General features: G+C 36.0%; 1 protein-coding gene across 1 annotated transcript in view; it reads right to left on the bottom strand.

The window, feature by feature from the left end:
• Nucleotides 1–19,558, bottom strand: part of CAND1 (cullin associated and neddylation dissociated 1) — a gene marked incomplete at its 5' end in the record, with an annotated part of 42,210 nt that overhangs the window by 16,244 nt on the left and 6,408 nt on the right. The window contains 2 exons of the mRNA XM_079714471.1: nt 1,784–1,938; nt 10,708–10,851. Coding sequence (XP_079570597.1) covers nt 1,784–1,938; nt 10,708–10,851 — 299 coding nt within the window. The remainder of the gene's footprint in view (nt 1–1,783; nt 1,939–10,707; nt 10,852–19,558) is intronic.

Genomic DNA, 19,558 nt, shown 5'->3' with positions numbered 1-19,558 from the left:
GCAAGTATGTTGAATTCCACCTTATATTCATGCTAGTTAGCAAATATTCAGCAACTCTAAACTTGATTTTAAAACTGACTCAAGAGATCCATGTCAGAAAAATATGTTTCAAGGGACTTCCCTGGCGGTCCAGTGGTTAAGACTTCGCCTTCCAACACAGGTGGCGAGGGTTCGATTCCTGGTTGGGGAGCTAAGATCCCACATGCCTCGAGGCCAAAAAACCAAAACATAAAACAGAAGCAATATTGTAACAAATTCAGTAAAGACTTTAAAAATGGTCCACATCAAAAAAAATCTTAAAAAAGAAAAATATGTTTCAAAACAGGTTGTTTTTCAATCAATTTATTAGACATAAGTAAGAATTAGACCCCGCTGCAGGAGTACACGACACAGGGAAAACAGTATCGATTCAGTAAACTCTACTGGACAACTATTTCTGTGCATTGGCACAAATGCCAGCTACAGAGCTAATAGTAACTGTAGTGCTTACACCTCTAGATTGGAAAGCAGCGATGACATTTTTCTCTATTTAAGTCCTCTTTACTAGTAACCTAATAAGAACCTTTCCAATCCAAACAAAGTAGAAATGTTGTTCCAGGAGACTCATCAATAAAGATTATGACTATTTTAAAGTAGATCTGTGTTGTTACTGACCAGGGAGAAAAAAAGGAAACAAGAAACTGTGAAAGTAAAAATCTGAATGGTTAATAGAATTCTTGTTAGAGCCAGAAATCAGCTAAAAACAAACATGTTTCAATGAGAGGGAAAAAATGAGGAAAATATCAATGTAGCTAATACAACTACAAATAACATACTTCAGAGTTGGTGAAATAAAGTAACATTGGCATGATATAGTGAAAAAAACCCATCACCTTTGGATTAAAAGATAATGGGTATGAATCTTCATCCAACCAGGTAATCAAAACTTTGGATGAATTAACTTAATCTCTGAATTTCAGTTCCCTTATCAACAATCTACATTTAAGACCTCCCATATGACTGACATTTTTAGACAGTGAGATAATATACACGCACTATCTAGCATGATACCTAGCATAGAGAATAATAAATATTTATTAAGTAAATGAGTGAAAACTACATACTAAGACTACATTATTACCAATATACACCTTTCCATGAAAGAGAGTAATTTCACCCCATTTGCAGATGAGACAGTAACTTTAGGCTGCAATTTTAGCCTATAGCTTAGCAGTCAAGACAAATTCTAAAACTTACATTACATAAACATCTGTCGGAGGTCAAAAGCTAATTACCTGACAAATTCATTAATTGTAGTTTTAAATTTTTTTAAAATTATAAGTAGCTATAAAAGGCTCAGCCTTAATTAAAGATACTAGTAAACTGAACTCTTTCACAGCTGTCTTAATGGTGCTAAGTTTTACATCATAAATTCTAAAGCAAAGCAAAATTAACACTGAAAATAGAAACCTAATCAGAAATAACTCATGATTTTGGTTATCTTTTCTCTCATTGCATAGGCTGGCTTAACTCTATTCTGCAAGTCACAGTTAATACAATATAAAATCTTGCTCCAACATAAAAATCCTTCAGAACTGGTATTCATTTCAAAGAGATACTTAAATTCAATCAAAATAATATTTTTAAGCAAAAATAAGACTCTGGACTTTTTTTTTACAAAGATCTTTTAGGGATAGATACCTCTCTCCCTCCCTGGTCAGGAGGGAAAAAAAAAAAAAAACGGTGGAGGAGAAATACCTCCATTTATAAAAGGGAAATGGGAGAAAAAAGCATTCTTGCTTACCACTGGAAGCTGGAGGGAGTTCTCCAATTACTGTTTTAAGGCCAATACTTGAAATATCTCGAAGTTGCTCTTTATCAGAAAGCATGTTAGTGCAGAGGGTATCTACAATTGTCTCTACTTGGTATTCTTTCACTTTACTCACTAAAGGGCCAAGACTGTAACATAAGGAAGAAAAAACATTTTTTTAATCTAGATAAACAAAAACAGATGAGTGAAAACATTAACTTTTCTGCCTAGCAACTGTCAACATGAAATAAATGCTATGCCTGTAACATAGACAGTATATGAATAAGTGTTAAAAAATTCTTAATAAGCTCTTTGCAGTTTCCAATTTTTTCCCACTTATTTTCATCACAGTATCGTGAAACTCAAGATGCTTTCACCCTCTCCCGCCAAACCCTTCGAATACACACAACATCTTTTAATCATAACAAGGCTAATTAGGAGTCTGCTCCTAACAAGGATCCTATGATTTACCTGCAATAGAAATTCCATCCAGTGTATCACATTTTGCCAACTGTGACCCTTCCTTCTTACCATCTATCACCAACTCCAACTCATGAACCAAAAAATTTCTATTCTTTTTATTTTCTTGTTTAAATTTTAGAAGTATCAAGTAACTGGGAAAAGCTCTTCCACTGTGTCCTTTCCACAGAATTTAGCACATCAGAGATAATGTTTGGTGCATGACTATTCATTGAGGAGCCACTGTATTCAAGACTGTATTGAATAACAAAAGTATGGCCCCTATCTTCAAAAATTTACCATCTGGTTGGTGAGGTAAGGAACTCACATAACTACTTTAGAAATTATGCACGCATTCACTACTCTGCAAAATTAAAAACAAAAAACTTTTAAATTCAATGTTAGTATTTATTTACAGACAGGAGACTGCACCTTGGAGACAGATTTTTAGGTACTTGTATTTATGGGGTATAGTTAGAAAAAAAGAGCACTTCAAATGAGAGACTAGAATGAATAGAATACATGCTGAAAGAAATGAGAAGTCAAAAGAATTGCTTGATGCAAAAGGCAGATGAAACACAAAATAGGAAAGGCAAACACCTGGGACATTAAGGAGAGTCTTTAAAGTTAGGCCAATGAATTTACATGTGATATGGTAAAGTTGGGAGCCAATGCATTTTCTCAATCATTAGTGACATGATGAAAATAATGTAATTTGATAAATGCTCAGATCAATGTTTCACATACATATTCTCAATAAATAACAGCTGACTGACTGTTTGACTAGAAATGTAGTAGGCAGTATGATCTGGGGAATTAAGAAAGAAGAAAAATAAACAGAAAAGTTGGAGAAATCCAAGAACAGCTCAATCCAAATGGATGGAAATGATAATAAGAGACACAGCATATATGTAGAGACCTAATGTGAAACAATACAAATTGGGATTGAAAATAAAAGGAATTCCAAAAATGAATTTAAAGACTTCTAGCTTCTAAAATGGCAAAATAGGGCTTCTCTGGTGGCACAGTGGTTGAGAATCTGCCTGCCAATGCAGGGGACACAGGTTCGAGCCCTGGTCTGGGAAGATTCCACATGCCACAGAGCAACTAGGCCCATGAGCCACAACTACTGAGCCTGCGCGTCTGGAGCTTGTGCTCTGCAACAAGAGAGGCCGCGATAGTGAGAGGCCCGCGCACCACGATGAAGAGTGGCCCCCACTCGCCGCAACTAGAGAAAGCCCTCGCACAGAAACGAAGACCCAACACAGCCATAAATAAATAAATAAGTAAGTAAGTAAGTAAGTAAGTAAGTAGCTCCTGCTGGCCACAACTAAAGGAAGCCTGCACGCAGCAACGAAGACCCAACGCAGTCTAAAATACAATATAAATAAATTTATTTTTTAAAATTCATTCATTCATTCATTCATTAAATAAAATGGCAAAATAGCTTTGTTGGACTAAACCTCCTGCAGGTAACAATTACAAAATCTCTAAAACTGTATTTTAGAGAACAACAATTTGAATGCATAATGATGGAACTAAAAACAGATGGAAAAAGGTGTCTACCTAGAATTCCATATTCCGTGAAATCACCCTTTAAAAATGAAGAATAATAAAAATTTATATTAAAGACAACTTCAGATAAAAGCTGAGACTACATGGCAACCAGACCTATACTACAGAAATTGCCAAGGGAAGTTCTTTAGGCTAAAGGAAAATTAAACCAGATGGTAACTCAGATTTACAGAAAGGAATAAAGATCACCAGAAATGGTAAATGTGTGTATATACCTAAAAGGCTACATTTAAGAGACTATTTTTTCTCCCAACTATCAATAATACTGTATTATGGACACACACACACACAAATTTAAAAAACAAGAGTAGCACATAGCCAGGAGGAAGGTAAATGGAAAAATGTTATTTCAAGGTTTATATAATTTATATCAAGTGGTACAATGTTAACTTTTAAGACTGTGGTAAATTTAAGATGCAATTTATAATCCGTAGCCTAGAGTGACAATTTTAAAAATAACACAAAGATGATGTATCTGAAAAGTCAACAGACGAAATCAAAATTAAATATTATAAAACAAGACACTTCCCAACTTTTGGTTTCAGGAACCCTTTTAACACTTTGAAAATCAATGAAGACCCCAAAGAATTTTTCTTTATGTGGGCTGTATGTATCTGTCAATGCTTACCACAATAACAATTAAAAATAACAATAATAAAGGCACATGTTAACATAAATTTAACATTTTAAAGGAATAACTATATTTTCCAAAAAACAAAAAATGAGAAAAATAGCTGTTTCACATTTTTGCAAATTAATATTTGGGCTTAAAATAACTGGATTCTCACATCTGCTTTTGCATTCAATTTTTTTGTGATATAACATGTCATGTAGCCTGTGGAAATTATACCGTATACTTATGGGAAAATGAGCAAATTATACTGTATACTTATGGGAAAATGAGTATCAAAGGGTAACACCTAGTGTTACTCATATTACAGTTTTGAACTTTCGTGGTCACAGATGTCCCAGGGACCCCCAAATCAAATTTTGAGAACTGCTGCTATAAAATATTTGATTAACCCAAAAGAAGGCATGAAAAGAAACAATTAAAAACAACCCCCCCAAAAAAACACACAACAAAAGAAACAAATGGAAAAAAATAAAAAGTAAAATGGCACACCTAAATCTAACTACATCAATACTTACAATAAACAACAATTGACTAAAACACTCATATCAAAGGGAAGAAATTATGAAACTGAATAGAAGGAAAAAAAGCAAGACCTAACCATCTGCTGTCTACAAGACGCATAATTTTAAAACACAGGACTTCCCTGGTGGCACAGTGGTTAAGAATCAGCCTGCCAATGCAGGGGACACGGGTTCGATCCCTGGCCTGGGAAGATCCCACATGCCGTGGAGCAACTAAACCCGTGCGCCACAACCACTGAGCCTGTGCTCTAGAGCCCATGAGCCACAGCTACTGAGCCCGCGTGTCACAACTACTGAAGCCCACACACCTAGAGCCGGTGCTCCGCAACAAGGGAAGCCACCGCAATGAGAAAGAAGCCGGTGCACCGCAACGAAGAGTAGCTCCCACTCGCCTCAACTAGAGAAAGCCCACGCGAGCAGCAACAAAGACCCAATGCAGCCAAAAAATAAACAAATACAAATGAAAACAGATTAAAAGCTGAAATAGAAAAAGATACACTAATCTTAAAAGAAAACTGGAGCAGCTATATGAACATAAGAAAAAATATATTCCAAGAAAAAATATATTCCAAATGTATTTAAAAAGAAACATTTTATACTCATAAAAACATCAAACAGGGCTTCCCTGGTGGCGCAGTGGTTGAGAGTCCGCCTGCCGATGCAGGGGACGTGGGTTCGTGCCCCAGTCTGGGAAGATCCCACATGTGCGGAGCGGCTGGGCCCATGAGCCATGGCCGCTGAGCCTGTGCGTCAGGAGCCTGTGCTCCGCGGCGGGAGGGGCCACAACAGTGAGAGGCCCGCGTACCGCAAAACAAACAAACAAACAAACAAAACATCAAACATTAGGAAGACATAATTATAAATGCGTATGCCCCTAATCAATACAACTTTAAAATACATGAAGCAAAAATTGGCATTAAAGAGAAAAACAGATAAATTGACAATTATAGTTGGAAATTTTAACACTCCTTTCTCAGTATTTAATATTAAGAAAAAAAAAATCACAAAGGATATAAATCTGAACAACACTACCAGCTACCCTGACCTAACATTTATAATATATCATACCCAACTACTGTAGAATACGCTTTCAAGTGGACAGGGAACATCCACATCCACCAAGACCTATCATATGCTGAACCATAAAACCAATCTCAATGAGTAGACAAAAGAAACCAAAACAAACAAATAAACCTCCCTGAAACCTTAAAGAGTATGGTTCTCTGACCATATGCAATTAAGTTAGAAACCATTAAAAATAAAAATAAAGATCCAGATAGCCTCCAAATATTTGAAAATTGCTTCTAAATAATCACAATGGAGATTAAAAGTATTTCAAACTGAATGATAATAAAAAAAACCACAATTTACTAAGAAGAGAATATATACCTTTAAATGTTTAAGAATTAGAAAGGAAAAAAATGAGTGGAAAGAAAGGAATAATAAAAGAGAAGCCATCAGTTAAATAAGGCAACAGACAATAGGGAAAATAACAAACCCTAAAGTCAGTTCTTTGATAAGATTAGTAAAGTTGGTAAATCCCTGATTAAATGAATTGTGGGGGGGGAGGGGGGAAAGAGAAATCACAAATTACCAAAAATCAGGATCGAAAGAGGGGGATATTCACTGATGACGAATGTTTAGATAGACTATCCCGAGGAATCAACAAAAATTACTGTAATAATTATGATACTACAGTTTGCAGTTAAAAGATTCAGTATTGTTAATTGTTGATTCTCTTCTAATATTTCTATAGGTTCAACACAATCTCAATCAAAATTTGAGCAAGCTTACTTTTAAAACAGAAATTAACATTCTAAAATTTACATGGAAATACAGAGAACTTAAAAAAGCAAAATACGCTTGAGAAAAGGATGAAGCTAGAGAACTTACACTACCTTACTTCAGACTTCTATAGATCTACACCAGCGTTTCTCAACCAGGGGTGACTTTTGCCCTTCAACAGACATTTGGCAAAGTCTGGAGACATTTTTGGTTGTTCCTACTGGAGGATGAAGGAATGTTACTGGGAAAAATAGTGGGTAAAGGCTTAGATACTGCTAAACATCCAACAACACACGCAATACACAAGATACCTTGCCATAACAAAGAATTATCTGGCCCCAAAACTCAACAGCGCCAAGCCTGAAAAAGCCTGAGCTAAGCTAATAAAACTGTATGGTACTAGCATTAGAACAGACAAATAGATCAGCGGGAACAGAATAGAGTCTAGAAACAGACTTACACTTTTATAGTCAACTGACTCTGACAGAGATGTCAAAGCAATTCAGTATCGAAACGAAGATGTTTTCAATAAATTGGTACTTCAACAACTGTATTTCCATATGGAAAAAAAACAGCTCAATTCCTACTTCACAAAAATTAATTCTAGATCACAGGACTAAAATTAAAAGCTGAAACTACAAAGCTTTTAGATGAAAACACAAGAGAAAAATCTTTGCAACATAAAGTAAACAAAGATTTCTTCAGCACAGAAAGCAATAACCATAAAAGTTGAAATTAATTTATAAATTAAATCAAACTAAACTAAATTTTAAAATAAATTAAAAACTTAAGATCATCAAATTGGGAGAAAATACTATAAGACATATATGTGCCAAAGGACCTATATCCAGAATATATGAACTCCTATAATTCAATAGTAAAAAGACAGCCTCAATTTTAAAAACAGGGAAAAGTCCACAAAAAAATAAATAAATGGCCAATAAACAAAATAACATTAGACATCATTAGTCATCAGGGTAATGTAAATTAAAACTACACCTATACACCAACTGGAATCGCTAAAATTAAGGAGTGACACAACCGGAATTTCCTTGGTGGTCCAGTGGTTAAGACTACACGCTTCCACCCCTGGTAGGGGAACTAAGATCCCACATGCCGCGGCCCAAAAAAAAAGAAGAGTGACACAACCAACTGCTGATGATAATGTGGAACAACTGGTACTTTCATGTAAAATGGTAAAAATACTTTGGCAAACAATTCCACAGTTTCTTAAAAATCTAAATGGACAACAGCAATTTCACTCTTCCTAAGAAATAAAGACACATGTCCTGAAAAGGACTCACACAAGAATGTTCACTGTCTCTTTATTCACAATAGCCAAACCTAGGAAGATATCATTGTGCTATCAGTGAACTACTAATCAGTAATAAAAAGTCACAAAACACTAATACATCCAACATAAAACCAATTTAAGGTGAACAATGTTGACCTTAAGTAGGGAAGTTGTGAGGTAAGGACACAATTTTATCTTTTTCAAATGGTTATCCAGTGTTTTGAAAAAAGGTCCAGCTTTTCTCATGATGCCACCAACTGCATCATGTATCGAATACTTTCCATTCTATTTTACACTACTGGTCTATTAATGCCTCACTACCTCACTGCTTTCATTAGATAAACATAATAGTATGTTTTCGTATCTAGTAGGGCTAGCCAACACACCTCCACCTCCAGAAATTTTCAGGGAATTTTTTGTCTCTCTTGAGCAAATACCCTGTCCCTCTTCTCCCTTCCACCAAAATATACTTTAGAATCAACTTGTCTAGCCTGTGGAAAAAACTTACTGATTTTTAGAATTAAGTTAGCATTAAAATAACCCGGAGAGAACTGACAACCCTGTTGAGTTATCCTATCCAAGGACCTGAGATGTCTTTCCATTGGTTCCAAGTACATTTTTCTGCGAGTATGTTTTTGTTATTGGTCAAGAGTAAAGTTTTTCTTCTATAAAAGAAAGTTTTTAAAAAGAAAATTGTAACCTTACCTTAAACCATGCAACACCCTCACCCAAGGTCACCACTGTAACATTTTTTGTCACATTTATTGCTAGGCATTTTGTCTTTCCGTTACTATAATAAATGGACATTTGCTTCCGTATCTTCTAACTGGTTATTTGCTTATGTGAAGGCTACTTATTTTTGTTCATTAATTTTACATCCAGTTCCTTCATTGAATTATTGTTTATATTATTTTTTTTCTTCCTCTGATCTATTAACATGATGGAATAAAAATATTAATAAAGCACATAATATTAAACTGTCCTTATACTCTTGGGATGAATGAACCTCACTTGGTCAAAGTATATTATACTTAATGTATTGTTGGATTTTATTTTGAACATTTAAATGAAACTGGTGTGTAGTTTTCTTTTTTAGTGTTGTATTTAGTCAGAATTTATCATCAGTATTTGGTTTAAAAAAAAGACTGGAAGGTTTTCATACTTTATGTTCTGAAATAGTTCAAAAACTATCTATACTGGAATTACCTGCTCTTCGAGGTTTCAAAGAGTTGTGTGAAAGATTTCTGGGCATGAGTTTCTTTTGGGTGATGAGTTCTTTGATAAATTTTCCAATTTCTATCTATTAGGATTTTCCCTCCTCCAAGAATCAGTTCTTGGGTTTTATCACCTAATATATTACTTTTGTTAATATCTTAATTCCTTTCTAATTTTCCTGAATATACGTCATTTTCCCCCCAACCTGTTAAATTTTAAGTATAGAAGATCATCAAAAGCTCAAACGCTCAGGTTTCTAACAAGATTCATACTCAAGTGAATAAAGACCTGTGTACCTCTCACCTCTCAATCTGAGACAAAGCTTACATTTTATTATCATTTTTAAAGGCTGCTTATTGCTCAGCACATAATTTGAACCAAAAAATTTTGTTTATTAATAAGCACATGGCAAAAGAAACAAAAGATGAAAAATAATTATTTAAGTAAAACTAGACTCATTCGCATTATTCTGCAACTTACCATTTTTTGAAGACCCGTTTGATTTTAAACTTGCTAATGTCCCAAGTTAAAGAAAGTTGTACTACATGTCTAGAAATTCTATGCTGACCAATGGTTTCTCATACTTTTGCCTGTTTTTACAGCAGATATGTAAAACCTTAGCCTAAAATAAATGTAAAACCTTTATAAGAAAATCCAACAAAGGTAATAATGAGACAATACTTTATTTAAATTGATACCAGATATTATATGCCACATAAAATGACATAAAATTCTGTAATTTAATTTTTATATGAAACCAGAAGTTATACTTACTAATAACTTACTTGTAAATTTTTAAGGGTTTCTAATATTTGGTATGCATAAATTAAATAGATGCACTAATACAATCTACCAAGAACTCAAATTCTGTACCTTTAACTAAGAATAAGAGTCCAGCTGTCAATATCACACCTAACGAGATGTTGTCAGTGCACTGTACACACGAAGGTAATTGGAATTCTCAATTTTTAGGAAAGATTCTTTGTAACTACGGTATCATCAGTGTTAATTAAACTATGGTTTTAACTGTTGTTATCCTTTATCAAGTCTTATTTTTTACTTCCTTGTCATTGGTTCTTAAAACCACCCCTCCTCCCCGGAATACAGAGATGGAAAGCCTTTTAACTAATACAGAGATGGATAGGCCTTTTAACCTAGCTAAAAAACCTGGCCAAACAAGTAAGAGAACTACTCTTTCTGGAGTTTCCTACACGTATTTCATAAGAATTAAAATAACATGTCCAGCCAATACAGAAAATACATATAAGGAAATGTGTCTCATGTACCAAGAACAAATACTAAACCAAATCACCTACAAATTCTAAAGAAAAACTCCAGAAAGACACAGTACAAGACTAAGATAATTTACCAGTTATTACACTGAATTTTTTAATGGAAAGTGAAGGCGGTAGGAAGCAAGTAAAAAACAACTTACCATTTGACAGCTAAATTCTGTACCTCTCCATTTTTATCTTCCAGTAACTTCAAGATCATTTTCACTACCTTCCTTTCACTATCATCATCCAACTTGATGGAATCTTTCTGCAGTTCTGTCATCAAATCATTTGTAGCCATAAACCTGTCAAAAAATTAAAATTTGTGGGTAATTAAAAATTTTTAAGCACTAATAAAAAAAAATCACAGTTTTCAAATCCAATGCTATCATTCGTATCTTCAAATCCAATGCTATCATTCGTATCTTCAAATCCAATGCTATCATTCATATCTAAGTCCTGATCTACTCTCCTGAACAAGGTATCATTGGCTAAAATTATTTCCCCCGGGTTAGTCTTGATTTCAAATTTACTGACCGGACCTTCAATGAATGCTCTTCCATTCTAATAAAGTTGACCACTGAACAACGTGAGGGTCAAGGGGGTCACCCTCCCCCCACCTCACTAAAAATCCATGTATAACTTTACAGTCACCGTCCACATCCGCACTTCCGCATCTGCAGATTCAACTGACCACAGATAGTGTAGTACATGTAGTATGTATTTACTGAAAAAATTTCCCATATAAGTGGACCCGTGCAGATCAAACCCATTGTTCAGGGGTCAGCTGTAATTGCATCACTGCTTTTAGGGGAAGAAAAGCTCCTCTTTACTTTTTCATTGCATGTGATTTGAATTTTATCTAGGAAGTCTTTAACATTAAGAATACCTTCCTGTGTAATACTGTTGTGTTGGATTGGGGGTTACATATTACAAATCACTGGGAAAATTCCAAAATGCAAATTCTCACCTCCACCCCAACTCCCACCACCAGGATCAAATGTATTTTCAAAACGATGAAGAGGTGATTCCAAAAGTTATTCCAACTGACATCCAGCCCCCTTTCCTTAAGAACCACTACCAAAGGACAAAGTTGTAAACTATGCGCAAGCACAGTTCTTATCAAATCTTATTAAACTGCTTATAAAGAAAAGCATATGTTCAAATTGGGATAATACAAGGTAAATTAAGCATGGGCCTTTTAAAAATTAACACCACTCTCCTAATTGGAAGCCCCTCCCCATTTTATATGATGACAAAATGAAATTAAAACCACACAATATTCCAGAAAGTTAAAAGAACAAACTGAATAGAACACTAATGCAGGCATATCTACACACAAAGCATGAAAACCACCTTAACTATTTTACTTAGATAAAATCCATTAAACAACCATGCCAGTTAGGACCTCTAAGAACCCCTGAAATGTTAATCATCTGGTTGAAGAGAAAACATAGTGATCATCAATTTAAGTAAAAAAGCATGTAATCCCAATAAAAAAAAAAGTTACTTTATAGTTCTGAAGTAACTATACTGCTACACAGATTCCTTCCTTTATTTACCATTTATTTATTCACTGCCTGTTATGATGTTACGAAGGCTGGACTATAAGCAAAGAACAGATAAGACCTAAGTCTTGACTCCTAGCCTCGGAGAGTTTATACTCTAATAAACAAGTCTACTGATTTTCAAAAATCAATAATTAACGGTTAAACATTTTTTAAAAGTTGAAATGAGTACCGGCAAAATTAGCAATAGATAATATTTTTAAAACTCAGAAAACCTGGACTGAGATAGTATAAGGTTTTAAGAAGGACTACTTTTTAATTGTGACCCTGAAACCAGAAAGTTCCTTCTGTTCATGTGTTAAAAGGTTTGCACTATAAATCTTATAAGGAAGTTGTTTGACCAGTTTGAAAGCTGTCTATGGAAGATTCAAAAGTCAATTTGTAAAACGTCTCTTAGGCACTTACTGCTTTAGGTATGGGGCTAAGGGCTGAGATGATAAATTTATACTCAGTCCCCTCCTCTTAACTTATTCATCTAACACAGCAGACAGGTAAATGGAAGAATCTCACACAAATTTTCTAAAACACTCAAGGGTGTTTGGCAATGATCACACCAAAGAACCGATAGTTAGTTTGGATCTCAAAGGATTACCAGGGCTTGCATGGGGAAAGCTGGTTTGGGATTTTAAATGTATTTGTGTGCATGGTGGTGGTGGTGGTGGTGGTGAGGGGCATAATACCTCAGAGTGAAGCAATTCAGTGTGTCTGAGGCAGAGGGAAATAGAAACCTAACAGGAAGATGGAAATGTAGGCTGAGGTCAAGATGGGAAAGGTTATATATACTCATTCACTATGTACTGAGAACCTTTTATTTGTCAGGTACTGTGCTAGGTACTATGGATACTAGGGCTGGCAAAAGCAAACACAGTTGCTTCCTGCTATCTTGGAACTTACATAACAGTTGAATAGAGGCATATTGATTTTTTTAAAACTACATATATGAGTACTTACACATGTAGTTATGAACTGAGATAAATGCTATGAAGGAAAGGAATGTGGCACAAAGAAAAGATAATGGGATAACAAAGTAACATGACCTAGACTGGAATGAAAGTTGTGTATCAGGGAAGACTGAGATCCTAAGCATGAAAAGGAACTGTGTGTGGGGAGTGGAGAGGTTATGGCCAAGTAGGCAGGGGCCAAAAGATTAAAGAGATTTGAAGATCTTACTCGGATTCTGGTCTTTATTCTAAAAGTGATGGGAGGATGGTTCTGAAGAACCTAGGGGCAGGGCAGGAATAAAGACACAGCCGCAGAGAATGGACCTGAGGACACGGGGAGGGGGAAGGGTAAGCTGGGACGAAGTGAGAGAGTGGCATGGACATATATACACTACCAAACGTAAAATAGATAGCTAGTGGGAAGCAGACACATAGCACAGGGAGATCAGCTCGGTGCTTTGTGACCACCTAGAGGGGTGGGATAGGGAGACGCAAGAGGGAGGGGATAAGGGGATATATGTATATGTATGGCTGATTCACTTTGTTATACAGCAGAAACTAACATAAGAATGTAAAGCAGTTATACTCCAATAAAGATGTTTTAAAATAAATAAATAAAAGTGATGGGAGGGACTTCCCTGGCAGTCCAGTGGTTAACACTCCACGCTTCCAATGCAGGTGGAGCAGGTTCGATCCCTGGTCCGGGAACTAAGATCCCACATGCTGTGCAGCGTGGCCAGACAATTTTTTAAAATTAAAAAATAATAATAAAATAAAAGTGATGGAAAGCTACTCATCTGAGGTAGAGATGGGGAGTAAATGGAATGATCAGATTTACATTTCAGAAGTATTACTCCATCTACACTGTGGAAAACAGTTTGAGAGAACCAAACTTCATTTAGCAGACTGGATAGAGAACAGTTAGGAGAGCTATGGCAGCAGTCTAAGTGAGAAATGATGGTAGCCAGAATTAGGGTTATGACAGTAAATGGAGATGGGAAAAATGGACACACAGTCAATTCTCATTATTAGCAGAGTAAAATTTGTTGTTACCCCCAAATCAATTCTCCAGCGTTTTCATGACATTTGCAGACATGTGAAGAACCAGGAAATATTTGAATCACCCAAAGCACACATTCTGCACACACTCCCAGCTGCCACTGCACCAGGTGACACTCTGCCTATTTCAGCTCTCATACTGTAAACAAGCATCCTCTTCTCAGTCTATCTGGTGCCACATGTTTTTTTGTTTTGTTTTTTTGCATGTTTGTGCTTTCTGTTGGTAATTTTGCTGTTTAAAATGACCCCCAAGCATGGTGTTGAAGTGCTACCTAGTGTTCCTAAATACAAGAAGGCCATGATGTGTCTTCCAGAAAAAATACATGTTAGATAAGTAACTACTGCGAATAATATAATGAGAACAAACCCTATTTGAGTTTTACACGATTAAAGTTTATAGGTCTTTGAAATGGATTAGATATGGGGATGGTGAAGGATGAGTTAGGAAAAGGACAAAGAAGTAGAAGGGAAACCACAGGACTTGGGTGTTATAGTCGGTATACGTCCTGTCCAGTCTTAGTGTTATTGAATAACCACTGTCACACATTAGACGGTTCAACCACTCATCTTACAACACAGGAAGAGAGATTTAACAAGCCTGGTTCAACTACAGACTATACTGAATGGCCACTCCTCTGATCCTAATCAGCAAAATCGCAGCCAAAGTGAAGACATCAACAACGTGACTTAGTGCCCTGCAGACCAACTTTGTCTGCCCTTGGCCAAAAGTAAGGACTGGCGAGGGGGTGGGGGTGACCCAGCAGCCCCTACAGTCCAGGAACTGTTCTGAGGCTCATACCTAAACTTCAATGATAACATCCAAATGAATAACCCAAACAGATCTGATGCTTTCAGGGAAAGCATATTTTTTTCCTGGGCATAAACACACAGAACATCCATTTCAGGTAAGTTCACTTAGCAACATAAAATACCAAACAGCCTCCTAACTAAATGAGTGACTGCTACTTCTTTACCAATTATAGCTTTTCCTCTGCTTTACTATGCCCTCCTTATAACATTTATTAAGATGTCTAATGACAAAATTGCCCCTTTCTGACATTCACAGAAAGACAGACGAGATGAAAAGGCAGAGGGCTATGTACCAGATGAAGGAACAAGAAAAAATCCCAGAAAAACAACTAAATGAAGTGGAGACAGGCAACCTTCCAGAAAAAGAATTCAGAATAATGATAGTGAAGATGATCCAGGACTTCGGAAAGGGAATGGAGGCAAAGATCGAGAAGATGCAAGAAATGTTTAACAAAGACCTAGAAGAATTAAAGAACAAACAAACAGAGATGAACAATGCAATAACTGAAGTGAAAACTACACTAGAAGGAATCAATAGCAGAATAACCGAGGCAGAAGAACGGATAAGTGACCTGGAAGGCAGAATGGTGGAATTCACTGCTGCAGAACAGAATAAAGAAAAAAGAATGAAAAGAAATGAAGACAACCTAAGAGACCTCTGGGACAACATTAAATGCAACAACATTCGCGTTATAGGGGTCCCAGAAGGAGAAGAGAGAGAGAAAGGACCAGAGAAAATATTTGAAGAGATTATAGTTGAAAACTTCCCTAACATGGGAAAGGAAATAACCACCCAAGTCCAGGAAGCGCAGCGAGTCCCATACAGGATAAACCCAAGGAGAAACACGCCAAGACACATAGTAATCAAATGGGCAAAAACTAAAGACAAAGAAAAATTATTAAAAGCAGCAAGGGAAAAACAACAAATAACATACAAGGGAACTCCCATAAGATTAACAGCTGATTTCTCAGCAGAAACTCTACAAGCCAGAAGGGAGTGGCATGATAGACTTAAAGTGATGAAAGGGAAGAACCTACAACCAAGATTACTCTACCCAGCAAGGATCTCATTCAGATTCGATGGAGAAATCAAAAGCTTTACAGACAAGCAAAAGCTAAGAGAATTCAGCACCACCAAACGAGCTCTACAACAAATGCTAAAGGAACTTCTCTAAGTGGGAAACACAAGAGAAGAAAAGGACCTACAAAAACAAACCCAAAACAACTAGAAAAATGGTCATAGGAACATACATATCGATAGCTGCCTTAAACGTGAATGGATTAAATGCTCCAACCAAAAGACACAGGCTTGCTGAATGGATACAAAAACAAGACCCATATATATGCTGTCTACAAGAGACCCACTTCAGACCTAGGGACACATACAAACTGAAAGTGAGGGGATGGAAAAAGATATTCCATGCAAATGGAAATCAAAAGAAAGCTGGAATGGCCATACTCATATCAGATAAAATAGACTTTAAAGAATGTTACAAGAGACAAGGAAGGACACTACATAATGATCAATGGATCAATCCAAGAAGAAAATATAACAATTATAAATATATATGCACCCAACATAGGAGCACCACAATACATAAGGCAACTGCTAACAGCTATAAAAGAGGAAATTGACAGTAACACAATAATACTGGGACACTTTAACACCTCTCTTACACCAATGGACAGATCATCCAAAATGAAAATAAATAAGTAAATACAAGCTTTTAATGACACATTGAACAAGATGGATTTAATTGATATTTATAGGACATTCCATCCAAAAACAGCAGATTACGCTTTCTTCTCAAGTGCGCACGGAACATTGTCCAGGAGAGATCACATCTTGGGTCACAAATCAAGCCTCAGTAAATTTAAGAAAACTGAAATCATATCAAACATCTGTTCTGACTACAACACTATGAGATTAGAAATGAATTACAGGGAAAAAAATGTAAAAAACACAAACACATGGAGGCTAAACAATACATTACTAAATAACCAAGAGATCACTGAAGAAATCAAAGAGAAAATCAAAAAACACCTAGAGACAAATGACGATGAAAACACAACGATCCAAATGGGATGCAGCAAAAGCAGTTCTAAGAGGGAAGTTTATAGCTATACAAGCCTACCTCAAGAAACAAGAAATATCTCAAATAAAAAATCTAACCTTACACCTAAAGGAACTAGAGAAAGAAGAACAAACAAAACCAAAAGTTAGCAGAAGGAAAGAAATCATAAAGATCAGAGCAGAAATAAATGAAATACAAACAAAGAAAACAATAGCAAAGATCAATAAAACTAAAAGCTGGTTCTTTGAGAAGATAAACAAAATTGATAAACCATTAGCCAGACTCATCAAGAAAAAGAGGGAGAGGACTCAAATCAATAAAATTAGAAATGAAAAAGGAGAAGTTACAACAGACACCGCAGAAATACAAAGCATCCTAAGAGACTACTACAAGCAACTCTATGCCAGTAAAATGGACAACCGGGAAGAAATGGACAAATTCTTAGAAAGGTATAACCTTCCAAGACTGAACCAGGAAGAAATAGAGAATATGAACAGACCAATCACAAGTAATGAAATTGAAACTGTGATTAAAAGTCTTCCAACAAACAAAAGTCCAGGACCAGATGGCTTCACAGGTGAATTCTATCAAACATTTAGAGAAGAGCTAACACCTATCCTTCTCAAACTCTTCCAAAAAATTGCAGAGGAAGGAACACTCCCAAACTCATTCTATGAGGCCACCATCACCCTCATACCAAAACCAGACAAAGATACTACAAAAAAAGAAAATCACAGACCAATATCACTGATGAACATAGATGCAAAAATCCTCAGCAAGGGCTTCCCTGGTGGCGCAGTGGTTGAGAGTCCGCTTGTCGATGCAAGGGACACAGGTTTGTGCCCCGGTCCGGGAAGATCCCACATGCAGCGGAGAGGCTGGGCCCGTGAGCCATGGCCACTGAGCCTGCGCGTCCGGAGCCTGTGCTCCGCAACGGGAGAGGCCACAACAGTGAGAGGCCCGTGTATTGCAAAAAAAAAAAACAAAAAATCCTCAACAAAATACTAGCAAACAGAATCCAACAACACATTAAAAGGATCATACACCATGATCAAATGGGATTTAACCCAGTGATGCAAGGACTCTTCAACATACGCAAATCAATGTGATACACCATATTAACAAATTGAAGAATAAAAACCATGTGATCATCTCAAAAGATGCAGAAAAAGCTTTTGACAAAATTCAACACCCATTTATAAAAACTCTCCAGAAAGTGGGCATAGAGGGAACCTACCTCAACATAGTAAAGGCCATATATAACAAACCCACAGCAAACATTCTCAATGGTGAAAAACTAAAAGCTTTTCCTCTAAGATCAGGAACGAGACAAGAATATCCACTCTCACCACTATTACTCAACATAGTCTTGGAAGTCCTAGCCATGGCCATCAGAGAAGAAAAAGAAATAAAAGGAATCCAAATTGGAAAAGAAGAAGTAAAACTGTCACTGTTTGCAGATAATATGATACTATACATAGAGAATCCTAAAGATGCCACTAGAAAACTACTAGAGCTAATCAATGAGTTTGGTAATGTTGCAGGATACAAAATTAATGCACAGAAATCTCTTGCATTTCTATACACTAATGATGAAAGATCTGAAAGAGAAATTAAGGAAACACTCCCATTTGCCACTGCAACAAAAAGAATAAAATACCTAGGAATAAACCTACCTAGGGAGACAAAAGACCTGTATGCAGAAAACTATAAGACAGTGATGAAAGAAATTAAAGATGATACCAAGATATGGAAAGATATACCATGTTCTTGAATTGGAAGAATCAATATGGTGAAAATGACTATACTACCCAAAGCAATCTACAGATTCAATGCAATCCCTATCAAACTACCACTGGCATCTTTCACAGAACTAGAACAAATAATCTTAAAATTTGTATGGAGATACAAAAGATCCCAAATAGCCAAAGCAGTCTTGAGGGAATAAAACAGAGCTGGAGGAATCAGACTCCCTGACTTCAGACTATATTACAAAGTTACAGTAATCAAGACAATATGGTACTGGAACAAAAACAGAAACATAGATCAGTGGAACAAGATAGAAAGCCCAGAGATAAACCCACGCACCTATGGCCAACTAATCTATGACAAAGGAGGCAAGGATATACAATGGAGAAAAGACAGTCTCTTCAATAAGTGGTGCTGGAAAAACTGGACAGCTACATGTAAATGAATGAAATTAGAACACTCCCTAACACCATACACAAAAATAAACTCAAAATGGATTAGAGACCTAAATGTAAGACCAGACACTAGAAAACTCTTAGAGAAAAGCATAGGAAGAACACTCTTTGACATAAATCACAGCAAGATCTTTTTGATCCACCTCCTAGAGTAATGGAAATAAAAACAAAAATAAACAAATGGGACCTAATGAAACTTAAAAGTTTTTGCACAGCAAAGGAAACTACAAACAAGATGAAAAGACAACCCTCAGAATGGGAGAAAATATTTGCAAACGAATCAACGGACAAAGGATTAATCTCCAAAATATAAAACCAAACAACCCAATCCAAAAATGGGGAGAAGACCTAAATA

Source organism: Hyperoodon ampullatus (assembly GCF_949752795.1).
Source record: "Hyperoodon ampullatus genome assembly, chromosome: 11".
Classification (NCBI taxonomy): Eukaryota; Metazoa; Chordata; class Mammalia; order Artiodactyla; family Ziphiidae; genus Hyperoodon; species Hyperoodon ampullatus.
Note: the sequence above shows the minus strand (reverse complement) of the source record. Positions and strands in the feature narration are given on the sequence as shown.